The 21565-nt window shown below is 38.4% G+C and overlaps 1 protein-coding gene across 1 annotated transcript in view; it reads left to right on the top strand.

Moving 5' to 3' along the window:
• Positions 1-21565, top strand: part of LOC140239276 (procollagen-lysine,2-oxoglutarate 5-dioxygenase 1-like) — a 57497-nt gene that overhangs the window by 25023 nt on the left and 10909 nt on the right. Inside the window, exons 12-18 of the mRNA XM_072319149.1 lie at positions 1004-1129; positions 1932-2067; positions 2578-2694; positions 3544-3615; positions 5246-5350; positions 6120-6266; positions 7624-7749. Of these exons, the coding sequence (XP_072175250.1) occupies positions 1004-1129; positions 1932-2067; positions 2578-2694; positions 3544-3615; positions 5246-5350; positions 6120-6266; positions 7624-7749 (829 nt within the window). The remainder of the gene's footprint in view (positions 1-1003; positions 1130-1931; positions 2068-2577; positions 2695-3543; positions 3616-5245; positions 5351-6119; positions 6267-7623; positions 7750-21565) is intronic.

Genomic DNA, 21565 nt, shown 5'->3' with positions numbered 1-21565 from the left:
GTCAGAACTGACCGCTCGTAGTTGGGTTACATAATATTGGTGGCCTTCGTTGTTACTCCATCTTTTTGGTAGCTCCATGGTGTAACCACGTAACACTGCAAACGTACTTTGCAAGCATTTGTTCTGTTTATACTCCAGGCAAGCTGTGCACATGTACTGTACAAGGGAGGCATTTGTTTTCACTCCAAGCATACTGGGAAGTGACTTGTACCCAACCATAAGAATTGAGAAGCTGTTCTGGAGGAGTTTGTGTGGTTATTTTTGTAGTTTATAGAGACACTTCAGTGTCATCTGTATACTGTATATGCCATATATATTTTGCAAGGTTTATATTTTTCGTGAATTTTGTGAGTGAGATGCTGTTCATGAATTCAGCAACATGAGAAAACATTAACTCAGATCCCACCACGAATGCGATGTGCACACATACATTTCTTCGCCCATTACTGCACTCCACTATCGCAAGATGAAAGGGACTGTACAGTACTGGTTGAGGTGAGGATTCAGCTTGTAACGTTTTGCGGGAATTTTTGAAACCACTCTGAAATGTTAAAGAGCATACAATTCTTAGGGAAATCAAAAGTTTAGATGATAAAAATTGATTTTGAAATGACTTGAGATATCTAAAAAGAAGGAAAAACAAAGAGATTCTAATAAAAGTTTTGGCCTGTCTACTTTATTAGGATCACTTTTTTGGATATCTCAGCCATTTCAAGGCCAATTTTCAACAAATAAACATTGAATCCTTCTTGAAATTAAATGCTCTTTCATATTTCATAAGATGTTTCTCATTTTCTCACCAAAAAAATGTTATAAGCCTGAAACCTCACCTCAACCAGTACTGTACAGCCCTTTAATCATTCACAAGATCATCAGAAAGTCCTCATTGGCTAAAAAGTAGACTCACTATAATCCAGTGTACTATATTGTATTCTTCTTCCTCTCATCCAGTTTGTCTGCGCTGTGCTATGTTTGTTTTGATTTGTTTCGCTCTGCATTGCAGACCCGTTGTGGCTCCCCTTGTGTCCAAGCCGGGCAAATTGTGGTCAAACTTCTGGGGTGACCTCAACAGCAATGGTTACTATGCCCGTTCCAGTGACTACGTCGACATCGTTAGAAGGGAGAAGAAGTGAGATTTTGTGTTCAGTTGATTATGAATGCACCTTTTGTTAAATATAAAAGTAAATTCATGCCAATGTTTTCCCAGGTTTATTTCTTTCTCTCCTTGAAACTTACAACGCATACAGAATACATTCCACAATGTTTAATCTTTGCTAGTTCGTGAGGAGACCAATATTTGCAAAATCAACAACTCACTCAAAATATTGTCCCCCACCCCCACCACACCCCCAAAATGCCTTGTACATGTCTTCTCCAAGGTGGGAAATATCTATTTTTTTTCACTTGAAAAGGAATAATACTTCTTTCTCATTACATCAATGCAGTTTTGTATCACTTGTGATATTGTTGTATAAGTCACAGTTTTGGAAATATTTAGAAGATTTGAGAAAAACAGTAATTTCATATTTTGTCACAAGTATTCTCTGCAATCCTTATATTCATCTCTCCAAGAAAAAGCAGTTGTTTTGCTGTGCATGACCTCAGCCTAGGTACGTACGTAACTTGTGATTACGTAATTATCATTTTTCATTGCTAAAAAGTTACTAATGCAATCAAACCTGTCTATAGCGACCTCTGTCTATAGCGGCCACCTGCAATGTGCGACCACTTAACACAATTCCCCCAAGAGAAAAGCCATGTTAATGACCTAGTCTATAGCTGCCACCTGTCTACAACAGCCACTTTTTTTTTTTGGTCTCCCCTGGGGTGACCACTTTAAGACAGGTTAGACTGTAATGTAGCACATACTTTAAAAAAAGTAAGGAAGTAACAAATTATCCACTATGTTTTCCACTTGATTCATGTTTTAGGGGACTGTGGAATGTGCCGTACATTGCCAATGTGTATCTGGTGAAAGGAGAGGTCATCCGGAGGGGTGAGAGGCCTAATTTTGAGGAAGAAGGCATGGACTCAGACATGGTCATCTGTGCAGATTTCAGAAACAAGGTACCTCATCAGTTCCAATATGTTTTGTTGCCTTCTCTTTTCTTTCTTTCTTATTGTTTTTCAGTTCCATGTGATGACAGGGGAAGGTAAAGTGTGTATTGAAGCTTGGATTCAGCTATGAGCCAACATATGTTATATATATATTTTTTTTTAACAAATAAAGGCAATTGTTCATTCAAATCAGTGAAATAATTTCTATAAGGATTACAACCAGCACTTGCTGTCGAGCGGAAGCTCGGTGGTCTAGTGGAGTTGACGCCTGTCCGGATATCAGGAGGTCGTAGGTTCGAATCCTGCTCGAGTGTGTACGCCCATGTTTGTTTCATCATGGCTACTAGTAAAACACTGATCAATTCAGTGCTTATTTATGTCGATGTAGGGCAATTTGTCAATCAGTGGCAGTTGTTTAATTTATGTCCCCATTATAATCAATCAAAACTGAGAATCCGTCGAATGAGATTTGTGATTAGAGCTACGTTTCTACTTTCTCCCCTTTCTTCCTACATTCAGGGCGTCTTTATGTATCTTCTAAATCTCCATGACGACTACGGCCACATCGTAACGACAGAAAACTACGAGACGACACACTTGCACAATGATATGTGGGAAATCTGGAACAATAAAGAGGTGAGTGTTTCACTTGGAATGAAAGAAAACAAAGTACAAAGTGATAGAAACGTGTACGATTTTGTATATTGTATTTTGCCAATGACTTGGCAGCATAGTGTAACAAGGCCTTCATGGTATTAGTCTGTGTGTTAACTGTCCTGTTTGAGGACGAGTCCCAAATACACTCAGGCAAGTGTCTATGGGAAAGGCATGTAGTAGCAGAATCAGTCCGTCCTCAGTGGGATATGGAAAGATGCTGTTCCTGTGATAACCATACATTTTTCAGTTTGTTGGGTAATTGTAGGTTATACATGCATACACCTCTGATATCAAAACCTTACAACTAGAGAAACGGTTAATCATAATTTATCAAAGTTTAGCTGCTGTTGCAGCTAAAGCAAGTAGTGGCTTCTGTTTTGCTAGAGCTTACATGGTAAGGTTGTATTTGCTGTTACATTGTCTGCCAGAAGTGGCCACATTTTCTTATGCCATTTTGTTTTTATCAAGAACAAAATAACAAAAAGTAAAGTTAGCAAGATATTAATTTCCTGATTTGGGTACTTTTGATTCTCCAGATTCTAAGCTTTTAAATGTTTTTTGATTTAGCCCATTTTACTCCTAAAAGGCTTCTGCAAACACCAGCAGAAAGCTAGATGAACATGGAACATAAATTAGTTGCCAGGAACATTAATTAGAGGTGTCAATACAGACTAGCATGCTGCACACATCAGATTGTTCTCATCAAAATGACATGCTTCTGTGAAGTTTGTTAGATTCAGACAGGATGTTACTATGTAAGGCCAAAGAGTATTTTCCTTCATGTGAAATTATCGTGGGGGGCTTTGTTTCTTGTGATTTTCATCTCAGGATTGGGAAGCCAAATACATTGCTCCAGACTACTTCAGTTTCAGACAGCGTGATGCAGCAAACTTCACCATGGTAAGTCTCTGGTGATGAGACTTCTAGCTGAGCTTAGCCTGAGATTAGATGTTGACTGTCGGAGAACCTCTCCTCAAATTATGAGTAATTGTTGAATATCTGGCTGGCTGAATTCAATTGTGGAATCACCGGCTGAATAATAGCATTTTGGAAATATTCAGCATGTCTTTCACATAAAAGCTACAGCAGCTTTAATGCAGAACGATTAATTAACATGCATCTTGCCAGCTTCATTTGATACCGGCTTGAAATTTTTTTTCTTCTGTACAATGTTGATGAAATGCGTTCTTATGTACGATGTACTCTCATGCCTACTAATATACGATGTGTACAAGCAGTTCGGAATGCAATTTTAGCTCAAAACTGATCAGAAAAAAATTAGTATCCAATGAATGCAGGCAGGTACTCAGAAAGTCAGATTCATCATTCATCATTTTATCATCAATTTCAGCAAATTCTTGATTCTTGTAATGAGTTGTTTTTCCTGCAACTAATAGACAAATTGCCTGGTTATTGATAATTCAGTGTCCAAGTAATAACCATGATAAAAATCATAGGCAGTTATACCCATGTCAAGATGGGATTCAAACCCACTATTCATGTCGAGGAAGGACAATTTGTCAGTCAGTTGCTGTAGTGGAAACTTGTTGGTGATATTGCAGTACGTGTCAAACTTTGGGACACCAAAGAGTTACATATGCCAAAGAGCGTGTTTCTACTGAGATCACCTCGCATCACTGCAAATGTTGTCCCTTGCATCACCTCGTATTTTACGACCTCTTGAGCTGTTTCTACTGAGCGATAAAATATACGGTGATGCGAAGTGACTTGCTAAATACGATGAATCCAGAAGTCGCATATTTTAAGGTCACAGACCGGGTCGCGCTTCCTCTGCTATTTTGTGGTAGGCCGTCTGAATTTCGTTTAGTCTTTCCGTCCAAAATGCCCCTCACCAACATTTCCTGCTACTTGGTTATTAGGAATTGTTGCAGGTTGAGGGTCCAGTTAATGCTCTCCCGGGGCTCCGACATACTAATGTTACATGTATTCCAGCGAAAACGAATTTTATAGGGAATCTACAACTTCGAGACAATACGATACTATGGGAAAATGAACGCAGTGTATAATAGGCTAGTTGGGCACGCAAACAATAGACGATGAATGCATGCAATTCACATGTACCACCTCATGTATTTAGTAGGAGTTGGTACAAGGCATGATGTATCCGAAACTACGATCGCTGTGTACACAAGTGTTGGAGTGTGTGATGAACTGATTTGAAAAATGTGGGGCGAAAGCTCCCAAATTCGAGACTTCCGGTACAAGGCGAATTTGGCTACCTGGTGTGTTTCTACTGAAAATCGTCCCTCGCATCACCGCGCATCGACCACCTCAAAAGATGGACGACGGAGCACCTCGCATCACCGCGCATCGGCCACTACCCGATCTGTTTCTACTGAAGAAAAATTTGAGGTGTCACCGCGCATCGCCGGGCATCACCGCTTATCACCACGAATCACCTCGCATTGCCTCGCATCACCTCGAATTTTCAGCGCTCAGTAGAAACACGCTCTATGTAACTGCATTGTGCATTCTGACAGTTTGATATGTTTAATACCCTTTTCCCCAGCCTTGCACTGATGTCTACAGCTTTCCTGTGTTGTCCAAGACATACGCCAGACATCTCATTGAAGAGATGGAACACTACGGCAAATGGTCCAGTGGCAAGAATGAAGTAAGTTTGTTATTTGGTTTTGACTTTGTCCTCCTGAGCACAATATTTGGCAAGTGCTCATGTCTTGTTTTACTGTAGTAGTAGTAGTAGTAGTAGTAGTAGTAGTAGTAGTAGTAATATCGGGATAGTAATTTTTATGCTCATTCTTTATTAGTGTTATTACCTTCGCCAAGGGAGGAGGTTATGTTTTCATTACCATTGGTTTGTTTGTTTGTTTGTCCGTGTGCAAAATAACTCAAAAAGTTGTGCATGAATTTAGATGAAACTTGCAGGAAAGGTTGAGGATGACACTGAGAATGACACTAGGAATAGCTGATTAAATTTTGGTAGTGATCTGGGAATTTTTATGGATTTTATGAAGAATTTTTGATATTTTGGCAGGTAGGGTCAATGAACTTGTGAGTTAAAGCTGCACATTTTTTAGGTTTTCATATGCACACTGAAGCGCATGCTCAAGTTTCTACTAGGGCGAGGCGCACGGATTATGACGTAACAAACTTTTAAGGCTTCTATATTGGGAAATTGAGCAATTTTTCAGCATGCATTCGTATGGGTGGAAATCACTGATCTCAATGGAAGAGCAAGATCATCGGTGGGAAGTAGCTGCTTGGCGGAGGTCTGTGCTTTCAAAGTGCTCTTCTACAGGTCTTGATGATACTGTAGTTATCATTACTATTTATAAGTTATCACCCTTTTTATTTTTGCTTTTAAGGATTTTTTTTTTACGAGGTAAACTTTCAGTCAGTTTTTGTTGTTTCTCCACATGTAGGATGAGCGACTGAATGGGGGATACGAGAATGTCCCAACTCGCGACATTCACATGAACCAGGTTGGCTATGAACAACACTGGCTCTACTTCCTGAGGGAATACATAGCCCCCATCTGTGAGAAGGTCTATCCAGGCTATTACTCAAAGGTAAACTTGCAACAAAACACACACCATCGTTTATGTGCCACATTGCTTCAATTTCAAAAACAGATTTACACACAAAAAACAAAACCAAACGGAAAAAAAATTCCAACTACAAACAAAAAGCAAATCTTCCCAGAGATGCTTCTTAAGCAAAGTGTCTTGTTTAATAGTTTGTTTGTTGGCAGTGCTCCTTTTATTAGGAAGGTTTTGGTACCAACAGATTAAATGAAGTAACTGGATTATTTATTTTGTAAGGATATAAAGTACCAGCACAGATATATCTTTAGTGATAAGACTGAAAAATGATTTCCCAAAGTCCTTTCTCCTCTTAATGGAGCACATGAATTCTATATTTTTGGCATCAAGAACAAGTGTACAAGCAAACGAGAAAGAAAACCTGTTAGATGAAGAAGAATCAGAAGTTTTTAAGAGTGCCAGACATGATCATGCAGATTTTTGTACATTCTCTTCATTTTCATACATAAAGGGTGCCATAAATAGTACTACTTAGCTACATACTGTAAAAGTGGTTTCTTTCGCAGTGGTTTTATTTTCACACTTTGAGGTTGAACCGCGAATTTCACATCATGCGAAAATGTTTTTAACTCGCCACTTGTTATAACACTATTGCGCACATGCACACACAAAGATTCCGTGCATTGAGTGTATTGGTGGTCAACACACACACAGCGATACCTCGCAATGTAGGTACAAGCATGTTATAAAGTACTTGAGAGATGGGATTTCAGGTAAACCTGCATTTAATTTTAATTTCTATCTAACAAATAAAAGAATAATTGGATTATTTTCATGTGCAAAATAAAACAGTTTTTGCCGACTGCGAATTCACAGATTTCGCCGACCGCGAATTTAAACACACACGAAAAAGTCGGCACCGATGGAAACCGCGAAAGTATCTGTACACGAAAGAAACCACTTTTACAGTAGTTGACCCATACCCTAAAAAGGGTATCTTAACACAACCATGTACATTGTAGTTGAAACTCTTGTACAAAGTTGTACAAAGTTGTACATTAATAAAACATGAATGTATGCATTTTTTACGATCTTATTGGTTGAATTCAAATGTGATATTTTCACGGAGGTTAGAGTGAAGGATAAGGATTATGAAAATGCATGTAACTCAATTTTGACAAAAGTGTGGGTTAGCACTCTATGGGTATTGCACCGACCCCCTCAATTGTACCATTGAAAGAGTATCACTACGCAACCAGATGATTGGTGAATACTAGTGTAGAGCCAGGGCAGTCATGTACCTTCAGCCTTGAGGTCAATGACAGATTTTCCTTCCAGAGAGCTTTGACTGAAACCCAAATGTTTCCCATCTTCATTTCGACAGGCCTATGCAATAATGAATTTTGTTGTGCGGTACCGCCCTGATGAACAAGCATCTCTGCGGCCTCACCACGATTCATCAACGTACACCATCAATGTAGCACTCAATGAGCATGGAAAGGACTATTTGGTAAGTTCTTTGTCGCTTTTTGTAGGGTTCTTAGTATAGATGTTGGACTGTACTGAAGTGCGTGGTGATTATGTCTTATAGTGTGTGTCAGAATCATTCAATAAAAGTCCTAACCCTCTTTAAATTTCCTTTACTGATCAGATTAATCATAGAAGAGAGAATAATCTTGATGAATTAAAATATAAAAAAAAAAATAACAGAGAATGAAATTGAGCAAAGATTGAGGCTGAACATTTTTTTTTCCCCTCAGAAGCCAAGAATTGGACTGAGGCTGATCTGCTACACTGTAGTCTGGATTATGACATTGAGGCCTCACAAGTTTTTTGTTTGAGCAAATATGGATAGTGCATGTGTTCCATTGCAAGGCTCTGATGTCACAATAAACAAACATTTGCCGTGCATACTCAACAAGTACAAGCGCGCTTTAACAAGCACATACTTTTGTCACTCATTTTTGCTAGCAACTTCAACCAATCAGTTTCGCATATGTACATACATACACAGAATTGACTCTCTCGCCTTTGACAGCAAATGGTTGCCATTTCTGTGCTAAATTCAAGAATCTGTGCAAACCACATGCATGTATGTTTACATCCGAGATGTTGTATAAAACAAAGATTGTATGGTCTTTACTTTGTGCAGTCGAACAAGATTTTGCAGTCGGTGAAAGATGCAGCATACCATTCAACTCAGCTTGGCCTCGTTGAATGGAGGGCCTGCATCTTTCATCGTGTGCGAAATTTTGTATCATTGCGCTCTTGACCATTCACTACGTGTATTTGTACCTGTACAAGGTACATGTACCTTTATTGACAAATTTATTTAGTCAATGAGGAGAAGGTGATTTTGCTATACAGTACTGTAGCATGTATTTCACATTGACATCTGTCCGAGTATAATCAGGACTAGTCTTCAACGAGTTAAAACAAAATCAATCTTTGACATCAAATTTGTTCTAAAATTGTAAGGATATTTTAGTCATGGCCGTGGAAAAGAAAGTAATAAAGTTGCTGAGTAATTGACTTTAAGGTGATTTTACATGTTTTGGTAGAAATAAAACCCCCAAACAAAACAAAACGGGAGAGCGGCAAGGCACTGAATGTAACTTCTCCAATTTGCATGTGTGCTCATGACAGACATCACTACTTTATTTAGACATCTGGAATGTCTAAATTTTATAATGTTTCTGTCTTGAGTCAAGTTGCAATGAAACATGCACCACTGTGTTTGTGTGACTCTGCTCTTGTAATTTAGCAAACTGAAAAATTGACTTGGAATGGTGATTCAATCTAACGCTGAATATGATTATGAAGATGTGCAGTTTTGATGAATCGATTTGATACATCAGGCAGTGGCATGGGGCTACATGTAAACAGATACCTCACTGTTTGTACTGTCTTTTGGGATAAGTATGGAATAATTCCGGGCAGATAGACCGCAAGTACATTGCTTGCATGTGAGTGTGTGTGTGTGTGTGCGTGTGTGGGTGGATGGGTGTGTATGTGTGTGTGCGTGCATGCTTTCTTTAACAACTTAGTATGTATGTGTATATTATACAATGATGACATCAGTATACAAGTGACGCATGCTGACCCTTGACCCGTGTGCAGTTAACCCTATTTACATGTACCTTTCATGGGCGGGGAATATCTCCCACTGCCCCAACCAATGGATATGGCTTTCCTCCTTCATCTTTCGTACCTCTCTTCTCTAATATTTAAACTCATTGAGGATGGGCTGATTTTGCTTCAATCTGTTGAGGGCAGGCTAATTTTGCTACAACGCACATTTCACATGGACTTCTGCCCGAGTATATTCAGGACTCGTCCTCAGTCCGGTGGGTTAACTTGCATTTCCATTGATATCTGCCCAAGTATACTCAAGTCTATTCTCCAATGGGTTTAAGTTCTTTGTTATCGTGTTTCTGCATCATGTCGCAGACATTTTCTCTTTTTACGAATGTTGATTTCCCCCCCCCCCCCCCCTCTTTCTTTCCTTCTTTTTGAATGTCTGTAATAAGAGGGCACTAGTCATCTTTTGTTTTGGGCTGACAGTCTGCCGTGGATTATTGGCCCCGTTTATTTTGTCAGTGTTTTTATTCGATTGTTGTCGTGCTGGAATTTTGAGGTGAGGATGTATCGCAGGGACCATGAAACAGGTGACTAGGATGCTCCTGATTCCAGATAATCACTAGCTGTGTCACCTGCCATGTTGGATCCACCAATTATCAATCATAATCCTACAGTTCTAGCTCTACTGATGCTATCCTGAGCAGAGTTTTGACTTCTCTAGTGGGCGCAAAAGTGATGAACAATAATCCACTGTGGATTATGCAGGGAAAAGCCAAACTGTCATTTTAAGCACTCGACACAGCTTTACCTAATCCAACAACCTTTATACATAAATCGTATCTGATTGGGAGGAATTCTGTATAATTTGCAAATGACTGTGCAGTGAGTTATACCTATTAAAGTCTTACTTGTACATTATATTTTTCTGTAATGTGAACAAAAACACAAATTAGATTACAATGCAACATGCATTGAAAGGAATACTGGAATATATCGGTTTTGCACATGGTTGAAACTTGTCGTTATGAGTAACATAAATGCTATGGTCACAGAATTGGCAAAATTTTCCAGTATCTGCCAACATAGACCAGTTTGCTAGTGATTTCTAATTTACAGATAATTTTTATCAAAGGACATACATGTACAATGTAATTACCCCATTCACTGGTGCAATGTATATGTGTATTTTTACAATACTGCAGAGATTTAAGGTGATTAAGTTTGATTAGCCCTAATTCAAAAATTAAACATAATTAAGACTTAAAACTTTCAGGATATGTAGCCCACATATATGCGAGACAGTGGAGATAAAATCATATGAAACCTTACATTTTTCATATATATTTTAAACAATATGCCTTAAAAATTGGCCATTTTAGGACACCAAATTTGTGACATGATTAGTACCCCTAAGATCAAATGCATCATACTCAACTAAATTATATATTTCTATAAGTGTTTTTGACTTATCTTATTCCAGAACATGCCTATTTGGAATGACATGTAAAGAAAATCCTGTTAATAAACCTTTTCATTCCTAAAATGCCATTATAAACAGTGCGTAACGCGTGTTACGCTTGGTGTCCACGCGACAACCGTTACACAGAGATCCTAGAAAAGGTTGATCGGAATTCTGAAAATCAATGCATTTTTGCTGTTTTAATGAGCTCAATGGGGGATGAAAAATATGTGACTTTTGTTCCAAAATATTTACATCTTTATGTCAAAATTAACAATGGTAAATCAGCAATTTTTTTGGTGTCCAATGTAACCACCGTTACACATGAAGATTTGATCTTTTATTTTGTGCATTTCCAATACTATTTACTGGCCTTTCTGATTTTTCTGAGTTCCTTACCAGGATGGGTATCCAAAAGAAAAGAATATAAATTATATAAAAATATTTGGGAAGAAACTATTTGCCTCTTTCTCTTTAGTGTCCAATCGCGACGCGCGTTGCGACACGCGTTATGCATATTTGGAAAATGCCTAAATAAGTACAAACAGTAAAATTCTGCACTGTTATCACAATACATTAAGTTACATTATTAACAAATCAAGTTTATAAATATTTTGGGATCAACAATATGTGTTTAAAATTATTTTCAATATTCTATGTAACGGATGTTACATAGGACACCAAGCATTTTCAATGGATTTCCCTATAGGAATGTACACAAAATAACATTTTTCTGATTTAATTTTTTAAAGAGCTTTTTTGTGCACTATCTCTCTGTACAACCCTGAATATCAAGAAGTCACTATTCATTAAAATGAAGCTTATTTTGAGGTCATTCTAGTGGAATTTAATTTGTAGTACAATGTCACACTTTTGGTTGCAGTATTGTAAAAATACACATATACCAGGTATTCAATGCTTGAATTCACTTTGGTGGTTGTTATGTCAGGCAAGGCTCTAGCAAGCCTTGGGTAAGCTGTCTACGTGTAGATGTTGGAGCAAGTCTTTGTTACCTCCATTAGTAGGTGAAAGGTACTGCCAGTGAAGGTTACAAGTATGTTTTTGGTGATCTGTCGTATGTTGTTTGTCTGTTTATGTGCAAGATAACTAGAGAATGGATGAACAAATTTTCTCAAGATACACAGAGTGTGGTTATGAAGAAGTAGGAAAAAAAAATAGATTTTTAGGGTCATGAGTTCAAAGGTCAAAGGGATCGCAAAGGACATAAAATAACTTAATCTCCCAATAACTGAGAACAGATGATTGGATTTCACCAAACTTCCACTTAATAGGTGTGTTCATAGTGAAGTAGTAAAGAAACAATTCATTTTGTGGGTCATGAGGTCAAAGGTCATTGTGGTCATAAAGGACATGTAAGCTTAATCTCCCAATTATTCAACAATGGATGATCAGGGCCCCATTTCATAAAAGATGATAGGATAGCAACTCTTGCTGGAATGGCAACTTCCATTAGCAACAGCCAACCAGGAAGCTGGATTCTTATCGTTACCTTGACAATTGCCATTCCAGCAAAAGTTGCTCTCAATAGTATTATATCAATTTTTCTCTCTATTTTTTCCATATTTCGGTATCCATTCCACGCATCCCATTATTTTTTCGATATAGTTCTGTCGAGGATCGCTGGATCTGTTTTTCCTTTCTGTCCGCTGTATTGTCTTCCTATTATGACAGTCTTGTCTCGTTCTGTCTTGTATTTAAGTCCCCCTTTATAAGTTTTATCGTCCCAGTCTTGTTTAATGTCCATTCGCCTGTGTATGTGTGTCTGTCTGTTACTCTGTCTTCTTATTGGGCTTCCAGACTTTTTTTATCTGACTTTATTCCCAATTTTTCCCCTTTTTGCATCAGTTCATTTTCTATTGACATTCTGTACCTGAGGGGCCCACATTCTACAAACATTGCCTTTTTAGTGGGTCCCTCCATTTTTCGATATTTTGTGTAATGTTATATCGTCTATATCACTTCAGTCAATTTTCATTACAACATTATTTGTTACCCCAAGGTTCCACAATTATGTTTTCTCAATTTACTCTGTTTTGATTATATGTAACCTTATTCTCTGTTACCAAAGAAAGTGAAATGTTTATGTTTTTTTCGAAAAATGAAATAAAGTTTGAATGGAAAAAAAAATGTACACAAAATCACAAAATTGTGCCCGTTTTGGGGCGACATTCCGTTACAAAAATGGGAGTGGCTTCGCAAAAGTATGCGCGGACGTTGCAAATTTGGTCTCAAAAATTGCGCGAGACTTGAACGAAGAAAGTGAAGAAGCCTCGCGACGAGGCCTTCTCGCGTTACAGAATTATAGCGCAAAATGTCGAGGGGGGGCGGATTCCACCCCACCCCCCCGGCCCTTTTGGGGTTAAAGATATGCATATAATTTGAAGATATAGTTAACTGGTATATTATCTTTATTCCAATGTCCTCTGACTTCTTGCCCCATCCTCCTTTCATGTCTGGGTTGTAATTATTATCACTCTTTATTTCCCCCTGCCTTCACTCCCACATTACCCCTTACTCTTCTTCTATCCTCCTTATGGGTACTCTTTCCTTTTTCTCAATCCTCTCTTTGGTATACCAGTAGTCTTTTTATATCCTCCAACCCACTCACTCAGTTAGGATGTGTTTCTAGCAGACCTTTTCCTCTCTCCCTCTTCCCCCATTTCTCTTTCTATCTCTCTCTCTCACTATCTATCTACACCCATCTATCTCTCTGTTTCTCTCTATCTCTCTGTATTGTGATCTATCTCTATTTTTAGTGTATCTCTCTCTCTATTTTATATCTCAATCTCTCTATCTTTCTCTGTCTATCACCATTAGGATGTGTTTCTAGCAGACCATTTCTTCTCTCCCTCTTCCCCCATTTCTCTTTCTATCTCTCTCTCTCACTATCTATCTATTTCTATCTCTCTGTTTCTCTCTATCTCTCTGTATTGTGATCTATCTCTATTTTTAGTGTATCTCTCTCTCTATTTTATATCTCAATCTCTCTATCTTTCTCTGTCTATCACCATTAGGATGTGTTTCTAGCAGACCATTTCTTCTCTCCCTCTTCCCATGTCTCTCTTTCTATTTCTCTCTCACTATCTATTTCTGTCTCTCTGTTTCTCTCTATCTCTCTTTCTGTATTGCGATCTGCATACATGTATCTGTATTTTTTTGTGTATATCTCTCTCTATTTTATATCTCAATCTCTCTATCTTTCTCTCTCTATCACCATTAGGGTGTGATCCTAGCAGACCAATTCCTCTATCTTTCTTTTCCCTGTCTTCCTTTCTCTCTAGCTTTATCTATCTATCAATCTACAAGTATCTATTTCTCCATAATCTCCTAGCTATCTACAAGTATCTCTATTTTTTCCATCTCTATCTATCTATTTATCTCTCTATCTCTATCTACTAGCTATCTATCTATATTTTCTCTATCTCTGTCTATCTTTATCTCTTTATACCTCTTTATATCTTTATCTCCCCATGTCTATCTTTATCTATCTCTTATCTTTCTATCTATCACCATAATCATTCTCTCTCTTGCCACTCCACCTCATCAGGCCAACACCAAGTCAAGTGTGTTGTTTCTTCCTACCTAGCCCAAATGCAAACACCTCTAGCGGTATGACTCACACAGCAACATACACACCTGTGCTTTTTTGTCTGTCACATCCTTTTTTTCTTTTTTTTTTCAGTTAGGCATTTTTTTTTTTCTAAATGGATGGTGGCCATGGCTGTAATCTCTCTACCCCCTCCAATCTATTCCTGTATTAAAGCTAGATGAGGCTCATTCTCATTGATTATTCAAAGGGGAATGCAAAGTTGTGGTTCCTAGTTGAAAATCATCTTCAAACTTTGGTAGTACTATTATAGCTTGCAGCTCTTTCTGATTGGCACCGTATCTAATTTCTAAATGCAAGTGTTAGATGCCTTGAGGTACTTGTTGTGGATTAAGGCTACTGATTTTCATATCGTCAGTTTACATTCTTTGCATAAAAATTAGTACTAGAATCAATGAATTTGAGATAGTACAGTAAGCAGTATGAAAGTTTTGTTTCTTGTTTTTACCCTGTGAGCAGTATTTTGTCTTGAAAATAAAAAGCGATTTTGCTTAGAAAATGTGAATGATATGCACAAGAGTACTAACATTGTAAATGAGGTATTTGGACAAAAATGTTGTTTTTTGCATCTTTTCAGTTAACTCATAATTATGAGTTAACATTATCTCTTCATTAATTTTTTTCTAACTTGCTCCATTTGTAAAAACAGAGATATAATCAAACATGAGATTGAGAAGCTGTCTTTACAAGTGAAACCATGCGACTACCCTGCACAAGGTGTTAAGGAATAGGACCTCGTTGTTTTCCCCTCTTCGTTGATACTGTGCGCTTTATATCATCATTGTTGCTACAACTGTAGCTTGGCCTACCCCTCAGTCAGTGCTTTCAAGAGCTTCTCTCCTTTTTTTTTTTTTTTCCTGTAACACTTTTCTTTGAGAAGTATAGTAGATTGATGAGGATATTATGAATGATGCTGATATTAGCCAATAGAATTCCGATAAAAGTCTATGGATCCAGCATTTGAGTAGCGCTGCAATAAAAGGATACTCATGAGTGAATCTTGATGGGACTCCGAGATTATGAGGTGGTTATGAAGTCATCCCTCAGATTTACTGTGATTGGCACAGCAACAGTAGGGGTCTTTCACACTTTGAACAGTACTTTGGCTCAGTCTGTGACTTTGTATCCTATTTCTGGCACAGCCAGTGTTTCGGATGCACTTCAAACTTGCTCAATACTTCCTTAATTCTTTGCACTATATTTGGTTTGAAATATTGCCAAAGCTTTGGCAGAAAGCCTATTTTTGCTTTGTTGTTATATTTTTCTCTTTCTTTTTGGATGGGCAGGGGAGAGGTAGACACTCTGTGCATACATGTACGAGAGCAGGTTGAGCTGACATTGATGCGAAAGCTTGTACAGTGTATTTTTGGAACAGCAATTTCTTTCCTCACAACCATTGGAATTCCTATCCTCCACAGATATTGTATGCTTTTATTTCGCTTATCCTCTGCAAGAGTGTATGAACATAAAACGTCTTGATACCAGAGAATAATTCTCTCACCAACATCTACCAAGAAGTGGACGGATCATGGTCTTTACAGGGCCACAGTGTGGTGTGTTAGCTTCTTTGAAGTAGAATGCAGGACTTCTCTCTGAGAAATTTATTTCAGTTCTTTTCACTCAGAAAATTAATTTTACTTGGGTCATATGTGACCCTTGTAATACATCATTAGAGTCTAACATTCCATTGCTGAAAAAGTTCCATTACGTACAAGCAAGGTGCTACATAAGCACTTGTCCGATTACCTGGGGTATTAAAGTGAAAATCAAAGTTGGGAAAGTGTTTTGAAACAATTAGCAAAAGTGCTTGCCCAAATTGGGCCAACAAAAAGTTTTCAAGCCACCTGCATGACATTCAGTGGATTATAAATGAGTCAGTACACTACTAATAGTGGTGGCTCCAGGGGGAGTGCACAAGGACCCCCCTTTATTTTTTTTTTTGGTTAAAACAAAAGAAATAAAAAGAAAAAATTGTGTGGTGCCTGCGCCACCCCCCTTATTTTGTAATGGTGCCCCCTCTTTACTGAATTCCTGGATCCACCCCTGACCAAGTCAAGAGTCAATTATTCTGAGGAATGATTGTCCATCGAATGAGCACCGTCGAAGTCCCACATCTACTGTTCTGTGCCCACAACTATTTGAGCTCTTTAATAGAACCACACAATCTTTCAAGACTTCACCTCTTGGTGATCGGTAACAGTCGACCCCAGTCAAGAGTCTTACATAGAGATCATTGATGAAGCTGTACACAATTTGTCATAGGGATTCACAATTATATCCGAGTGGTTCAGCTTTCCCTCCCCAGGGTATCTTTCAAGTGCCAATGTGAAGCTAGCTACCATTCAGAAAGGCAACAGCCTTATGAGTCTATTCTCCCATGATATACATGCTACAATGAAAAGAATTTCAAAGAGCAGTGAAATACTTTGTCTGAATATGGAGCAATCCTCTGGTTTCATGACACTAGCAGCATGAATTCCAATACATATATTTAGACATAATATCTATGTTGTAGATGTTCTATGTATTGATCCATTGGAGACTAGTCCCAAGTATACTCAGGCCAGGAGCGGATCCAGGAATTCTGTAAAGGGGGGGGGGGGGGGGGGGCACAACTAATATTTCTGGTGCCACTTCCGGGTTTTATTTCATTTTTTTTTTCTTTTTCTTTCTTTTGTTTTCAACAAAAAATAAGGGGGGGGGGCATGCACCAGTTGTGCCCCCTCTGGATCCGCCACTACAGGCAGATGTCTGTAGGGATTATGTATTGTAGCAAAATCAGCTTGTCCTTAAAGGGGCATTCCGGACGATCTTCGTAATTTCACATCATGTAGTACGTAAATCAACAGCTTCATGTATAGATTTGTAGAATTTATTGTGATTCTTGAGAAGAGAAACAGTACTTTCAAAAACCTTAAACAAATTACACTGAACAAAGATGATGACATAGGAGCCTCACATATCTCAGAAATGTAGCAGTGTCATTCTATTACAATATCGCATGCTTGCAAGCTCACCTGTGTGTAATCTATGCATGCCTTCTTCTTTTGTGCTGTTTCCTTGAGCCACATCTCAAGCATTCTTATGGTGAGGCTGCCATGTCATCATCCTTGTTCATTGCAATTTGTTATAAACTTCGAAAACATTCTTATTTTTCATCCCAATCATTATAAATCCTTAAACTCTGTACCCAGTATAACTAATTTATATATGTTCAAATGTAAAAATTTGAAAATCATCCGGAGGTCTCCTTTAAACCTGTTGAGGACGAACTGATTTTGCCACAACATGCATTTCCTATTGATACCTGCCTAGGAGTATACTCAAGACTTGTCCTCTGTGGGTTAATTAATAGTTTATGAGGTGGAAGAGAGGGGTGAGTGGAGTGAGCGTTGACCCTATATAGGCACAGGAAGTGATGAAATTCAGAGAATGCCTGCCATGTTGAGGGGATGTGATCAATGAAGGAAGTGTGTTGGTAGGAAAGGTGCAGATTGGTGTCCAGAAGAGAAGAAAGGCCTAGAGGGTGTCTTACGCTGTGACTCAGGGTTGATTGTCCTCACCATCGACCCAGTGGGATTTCCTTTCTTTCACACCATTCGTGCTGGTAGGGAGGATCCTGGCAAATGTATTTAGTGACCGAATCCATGTACACCGTGTTCAAGAAAAACACAGTTCACCCCTGCTATGCAATGACAGCATCTATCACATAATACTTGCATTCTACAGTATGTGTGCAACGTTCTGGCAGCTACTTCTGATAAATTATGAAACATATGCACACTATCTATTGAATTTATATTAAGTTTGTACGTAAGCTGTCCGTGTACCTGTCTGTCTGTCTCTCTCAGTTGATATTTTTAAAGGGAAGTAATTAGATATTTGTTGAATATACTTTAGACATGAAATTCTATAATGCTCTTCTTACACAGAATTCTGAATTTTTGTATGACCTGTGAGCAAACATGAAAATGCTCTTGTGGACATCGGTGAAGTTTGCGCAAGACCTGGGAAATTCTTTTCTGAGTTACTCTACACCTCACACTCGTCATAATTCAATACCCACAATGCAAGGTTAATTGTATCCCCCAGATAGAAAGGATTTGGTCATTGTCCTACCTGTCAGTCAGCGTGGCATGCCAGGTTTTTGGAGGGAATCGCATTCTATTTTTAACCATAACTGATCAAGTGGTGGTGTTTTTGATTAGGGTGCATAGAGCTCTGAGCCTTGGTTGTTGTGTCGTCTCGGTGCCAATAGAGACAAATCAGGGACAGAACAGTCATGCGTGTGTGTTCATCTGGAGTGACCCCCATCTCTACCTGTTCCCTGCAATTCTCCCTTGCATTATGAGCCCCTCCCCCCCCCCCCCCCCCCCCGCCAAATTAAAAAAAAAGTTTAAAGTTATCATTAGTTAAGATGTTATACTTTTGTCTTTAATGAGAATTGTTTGCCAGATTTTCTTATTTAAAGGACAAGTTCACCTTCATTAACATAAGGATTGAGAGAATGTAGCAATATTAGTAGAACACATCATTGAAAGTTTGAGGAAAATGGGACAATCCATTCAAAAGTTATGAATTTTTGTAGTTTCTGTGCAGTCACTGCTGGATGAGAAGACTACTGCAGTGTATGATGTCACCTGCGTACAACAATATAAGGAAAATATAAAGAGAATTTCACAAAATTTCATCTTTTGAAAAAAAGTACATATTCCCTTGACTCGTTACTGACATATGTTATAGGTAATATTATTCCCATTGCCTTTAGAAAGGGGCAAGTCAAGTGCTCTTTTATTATGTGAAAAAAGTGAAAATATGTTGAATTTTCTTTACATTTTCTGTATACTGTTGTACTCATATGACATCACGAGCCTTAGTAGTCTCCTCATCCAGTGGTTCCAACACAAAAATTTTAAAAATTTATAACTTTTCGATTGTCCAATTTTCCTCAAACTTTCACTGATGTGTTCTACTAATATTGCTGCATTCTCTCAATCCTTATGTTTATGACGGTGAACTTGTCCTTTAAATACAAAAGGAGTTATTATGTATGTAAAAAAAAAAAAAAGAAAGAAAGAAACATGGAATTGCACAAGGTCTGATGCTGCCATAGATCATAAACTGATGGGGATGTTGGGACTGAATTCTCTTATATTAATACCACATGCACCATACATGTATCTCATAATTATGAATATTCAATACCTTGGTGTGAATAGCAGGGCTCGATCTTAACTTTTTTTCTAGGAAGCCAGCCGGGCTCCTCAGGGACCTTTTTGGGGAGCCAAATTGAGTTTTAGGGAGCCACGTTTCCCTCAGTCACAATCAGCAGTAGAGGTCTATTACATGTATTAACCTGGTGGAGAAGATTTCATTTAGATATAACATGCATTTCTCCACAGACACAAGCCTGAGATACCTTGTTCTTAGTCTAAAACGGGTTTTAGCACAGTCACAGTGTGTGTGTGCGTGCGTGCGTGTGTGTGTGTAGGTGTTTTGTGTGGTCCTCTCCCATTCCCTTCTGTAATTTCTTACCCTGGTCTGTTCACATTGTCTTTCTTTCTCGGTTCTTTTTTTAGCTGCAAGGTCTAGGTTAGAAACATTCATGTAACACCACATGTTGTTTGATCAGCAGAGCTGCCTAGCTTTGGAAGCACAAATCCGTACTCAGCAGCTCAAAAATCCGTATTTTTCCACCAGAATTCGTATTTTTTCCATCTCCCTCTTTTTGCTATTTTGAATTAAACTCCGTCGACTTGTAAGGCGTACAGGCTCTAAACATAACATTATGACACATGCCGAAGTATCGAGCTGGTCACCAGCAGCAGCACGATAAAGAATCCAAACTATGATACGCAATGTTCAGCGTTGATTGATTGCTTTCTCGCAATATATGTGTACAAGCGCATGTATGTACCTCCAGAAACTTGCTGGGCTGGTTATGGAAGCTTCCACTATCTAGCAGGGGAGGGAGAATGCTTTCATCTTCTCAAGAAAGCTTACCTGTGTGAGCGAATGCAAAACTCTGTTCGGGGTTTCCAACTATTGTTTACTATAAAACATAATCATGTGTTGTTTTCAGGCTTTTTCATTTTACTGGCCGATTTTAAACATCAGTATTTTCCGAAGTACCGGTATTCTAATTTCTTTTACCCTGACTGGAATCGAAAAGTCTGCTATAACGATGATCGCAAAATGCCGCGCTGTGTGTGGTTGCGCCAATGTGCAAACACGTGGTTTCACTTTCAAGTTTATAAGGAATGCGCCATGTGCTCCTGCCTAAGAGGTTACTGCAAGTTCGATGGATCGAATGCGCCATAGCTGAGCTGAATGGCTTGTTTACGGTAAACATGCAGTTTACATTCGATAGGAAGAAGTCATTACGTCTTTCACAAGGAAAAACATACACAACAAACAAACAAAAAAACACCTCCGAATGAATGCTGATAGCCAAAACTTTAAAAAGTAATAAGCAGTTATAATGAGCATGAACTGAAATTAATTGTAATGATTTTGCTGTCTAACCAGGTGACGACTGCATCTCATTGGACCTACTCGTAGTGAATTTGTCTGGGCATACGAGAGTATTTCTGTGATTTCCTTTTTAATTGACTGATTAATCGATCCTTTTTTTATTTTTCAGGGAACATAAGATATTCGATTTAGTACACCATATTCGACTGTTTGACGTTTCCTACTATACGCCAAAAGAAAGGCTATAGAATCACGATATCTTTGCAATGATTCCTGAAATTCAACTATTAAATGAGCTGGTTCTTTATCGATATTTCCAGGATATTTACACGCTGTTTATTCCAGTGCGCGCATTCTTTCGTCTGGCACGCACCTGGGTGTGGCACCTGCTTTTGTGGAAATTTCCACGAACGGGAGAGGGGTGGGTGTCAAGTTTCTTCGAGCCGAAGAGACTGCATGTATTCAGTATTTCACAATCTCTTCGCTCTATTATTTATTGTCATTCGTGCTTTCCCCTTATTCTTTGCTGATATTGAGCATTTAGATTTAACTTTACGAAGGTTTGTAGATCGTGGATCTTTTTGTTGTGAGGTGTATGTAATTTCTTTTTTTTATCATTGACTCTTTGGAGGGGAAAGAAGAGTAAGAGGGAAAGAAGAATAAGAGGGAAAGTGAAATAAAACG

The sequence above is a fragment of the Diadema setosum genome, chromosome 15 (genome assembly GCF_964275005.1).
Source record: "Diadema setosum chromosome 15, eeDiaSeto1, whole genome shotgun sequence".
Lineage (NCBI taxonomy): Eukaryota > Metazoa > Echinodermata > Echinoidea > Diadematoida > Diadematidae > Diadema > Diadema setosum.
This window is presented reverse-complemented; position numbering and strand designations above follow the sequence as displayed.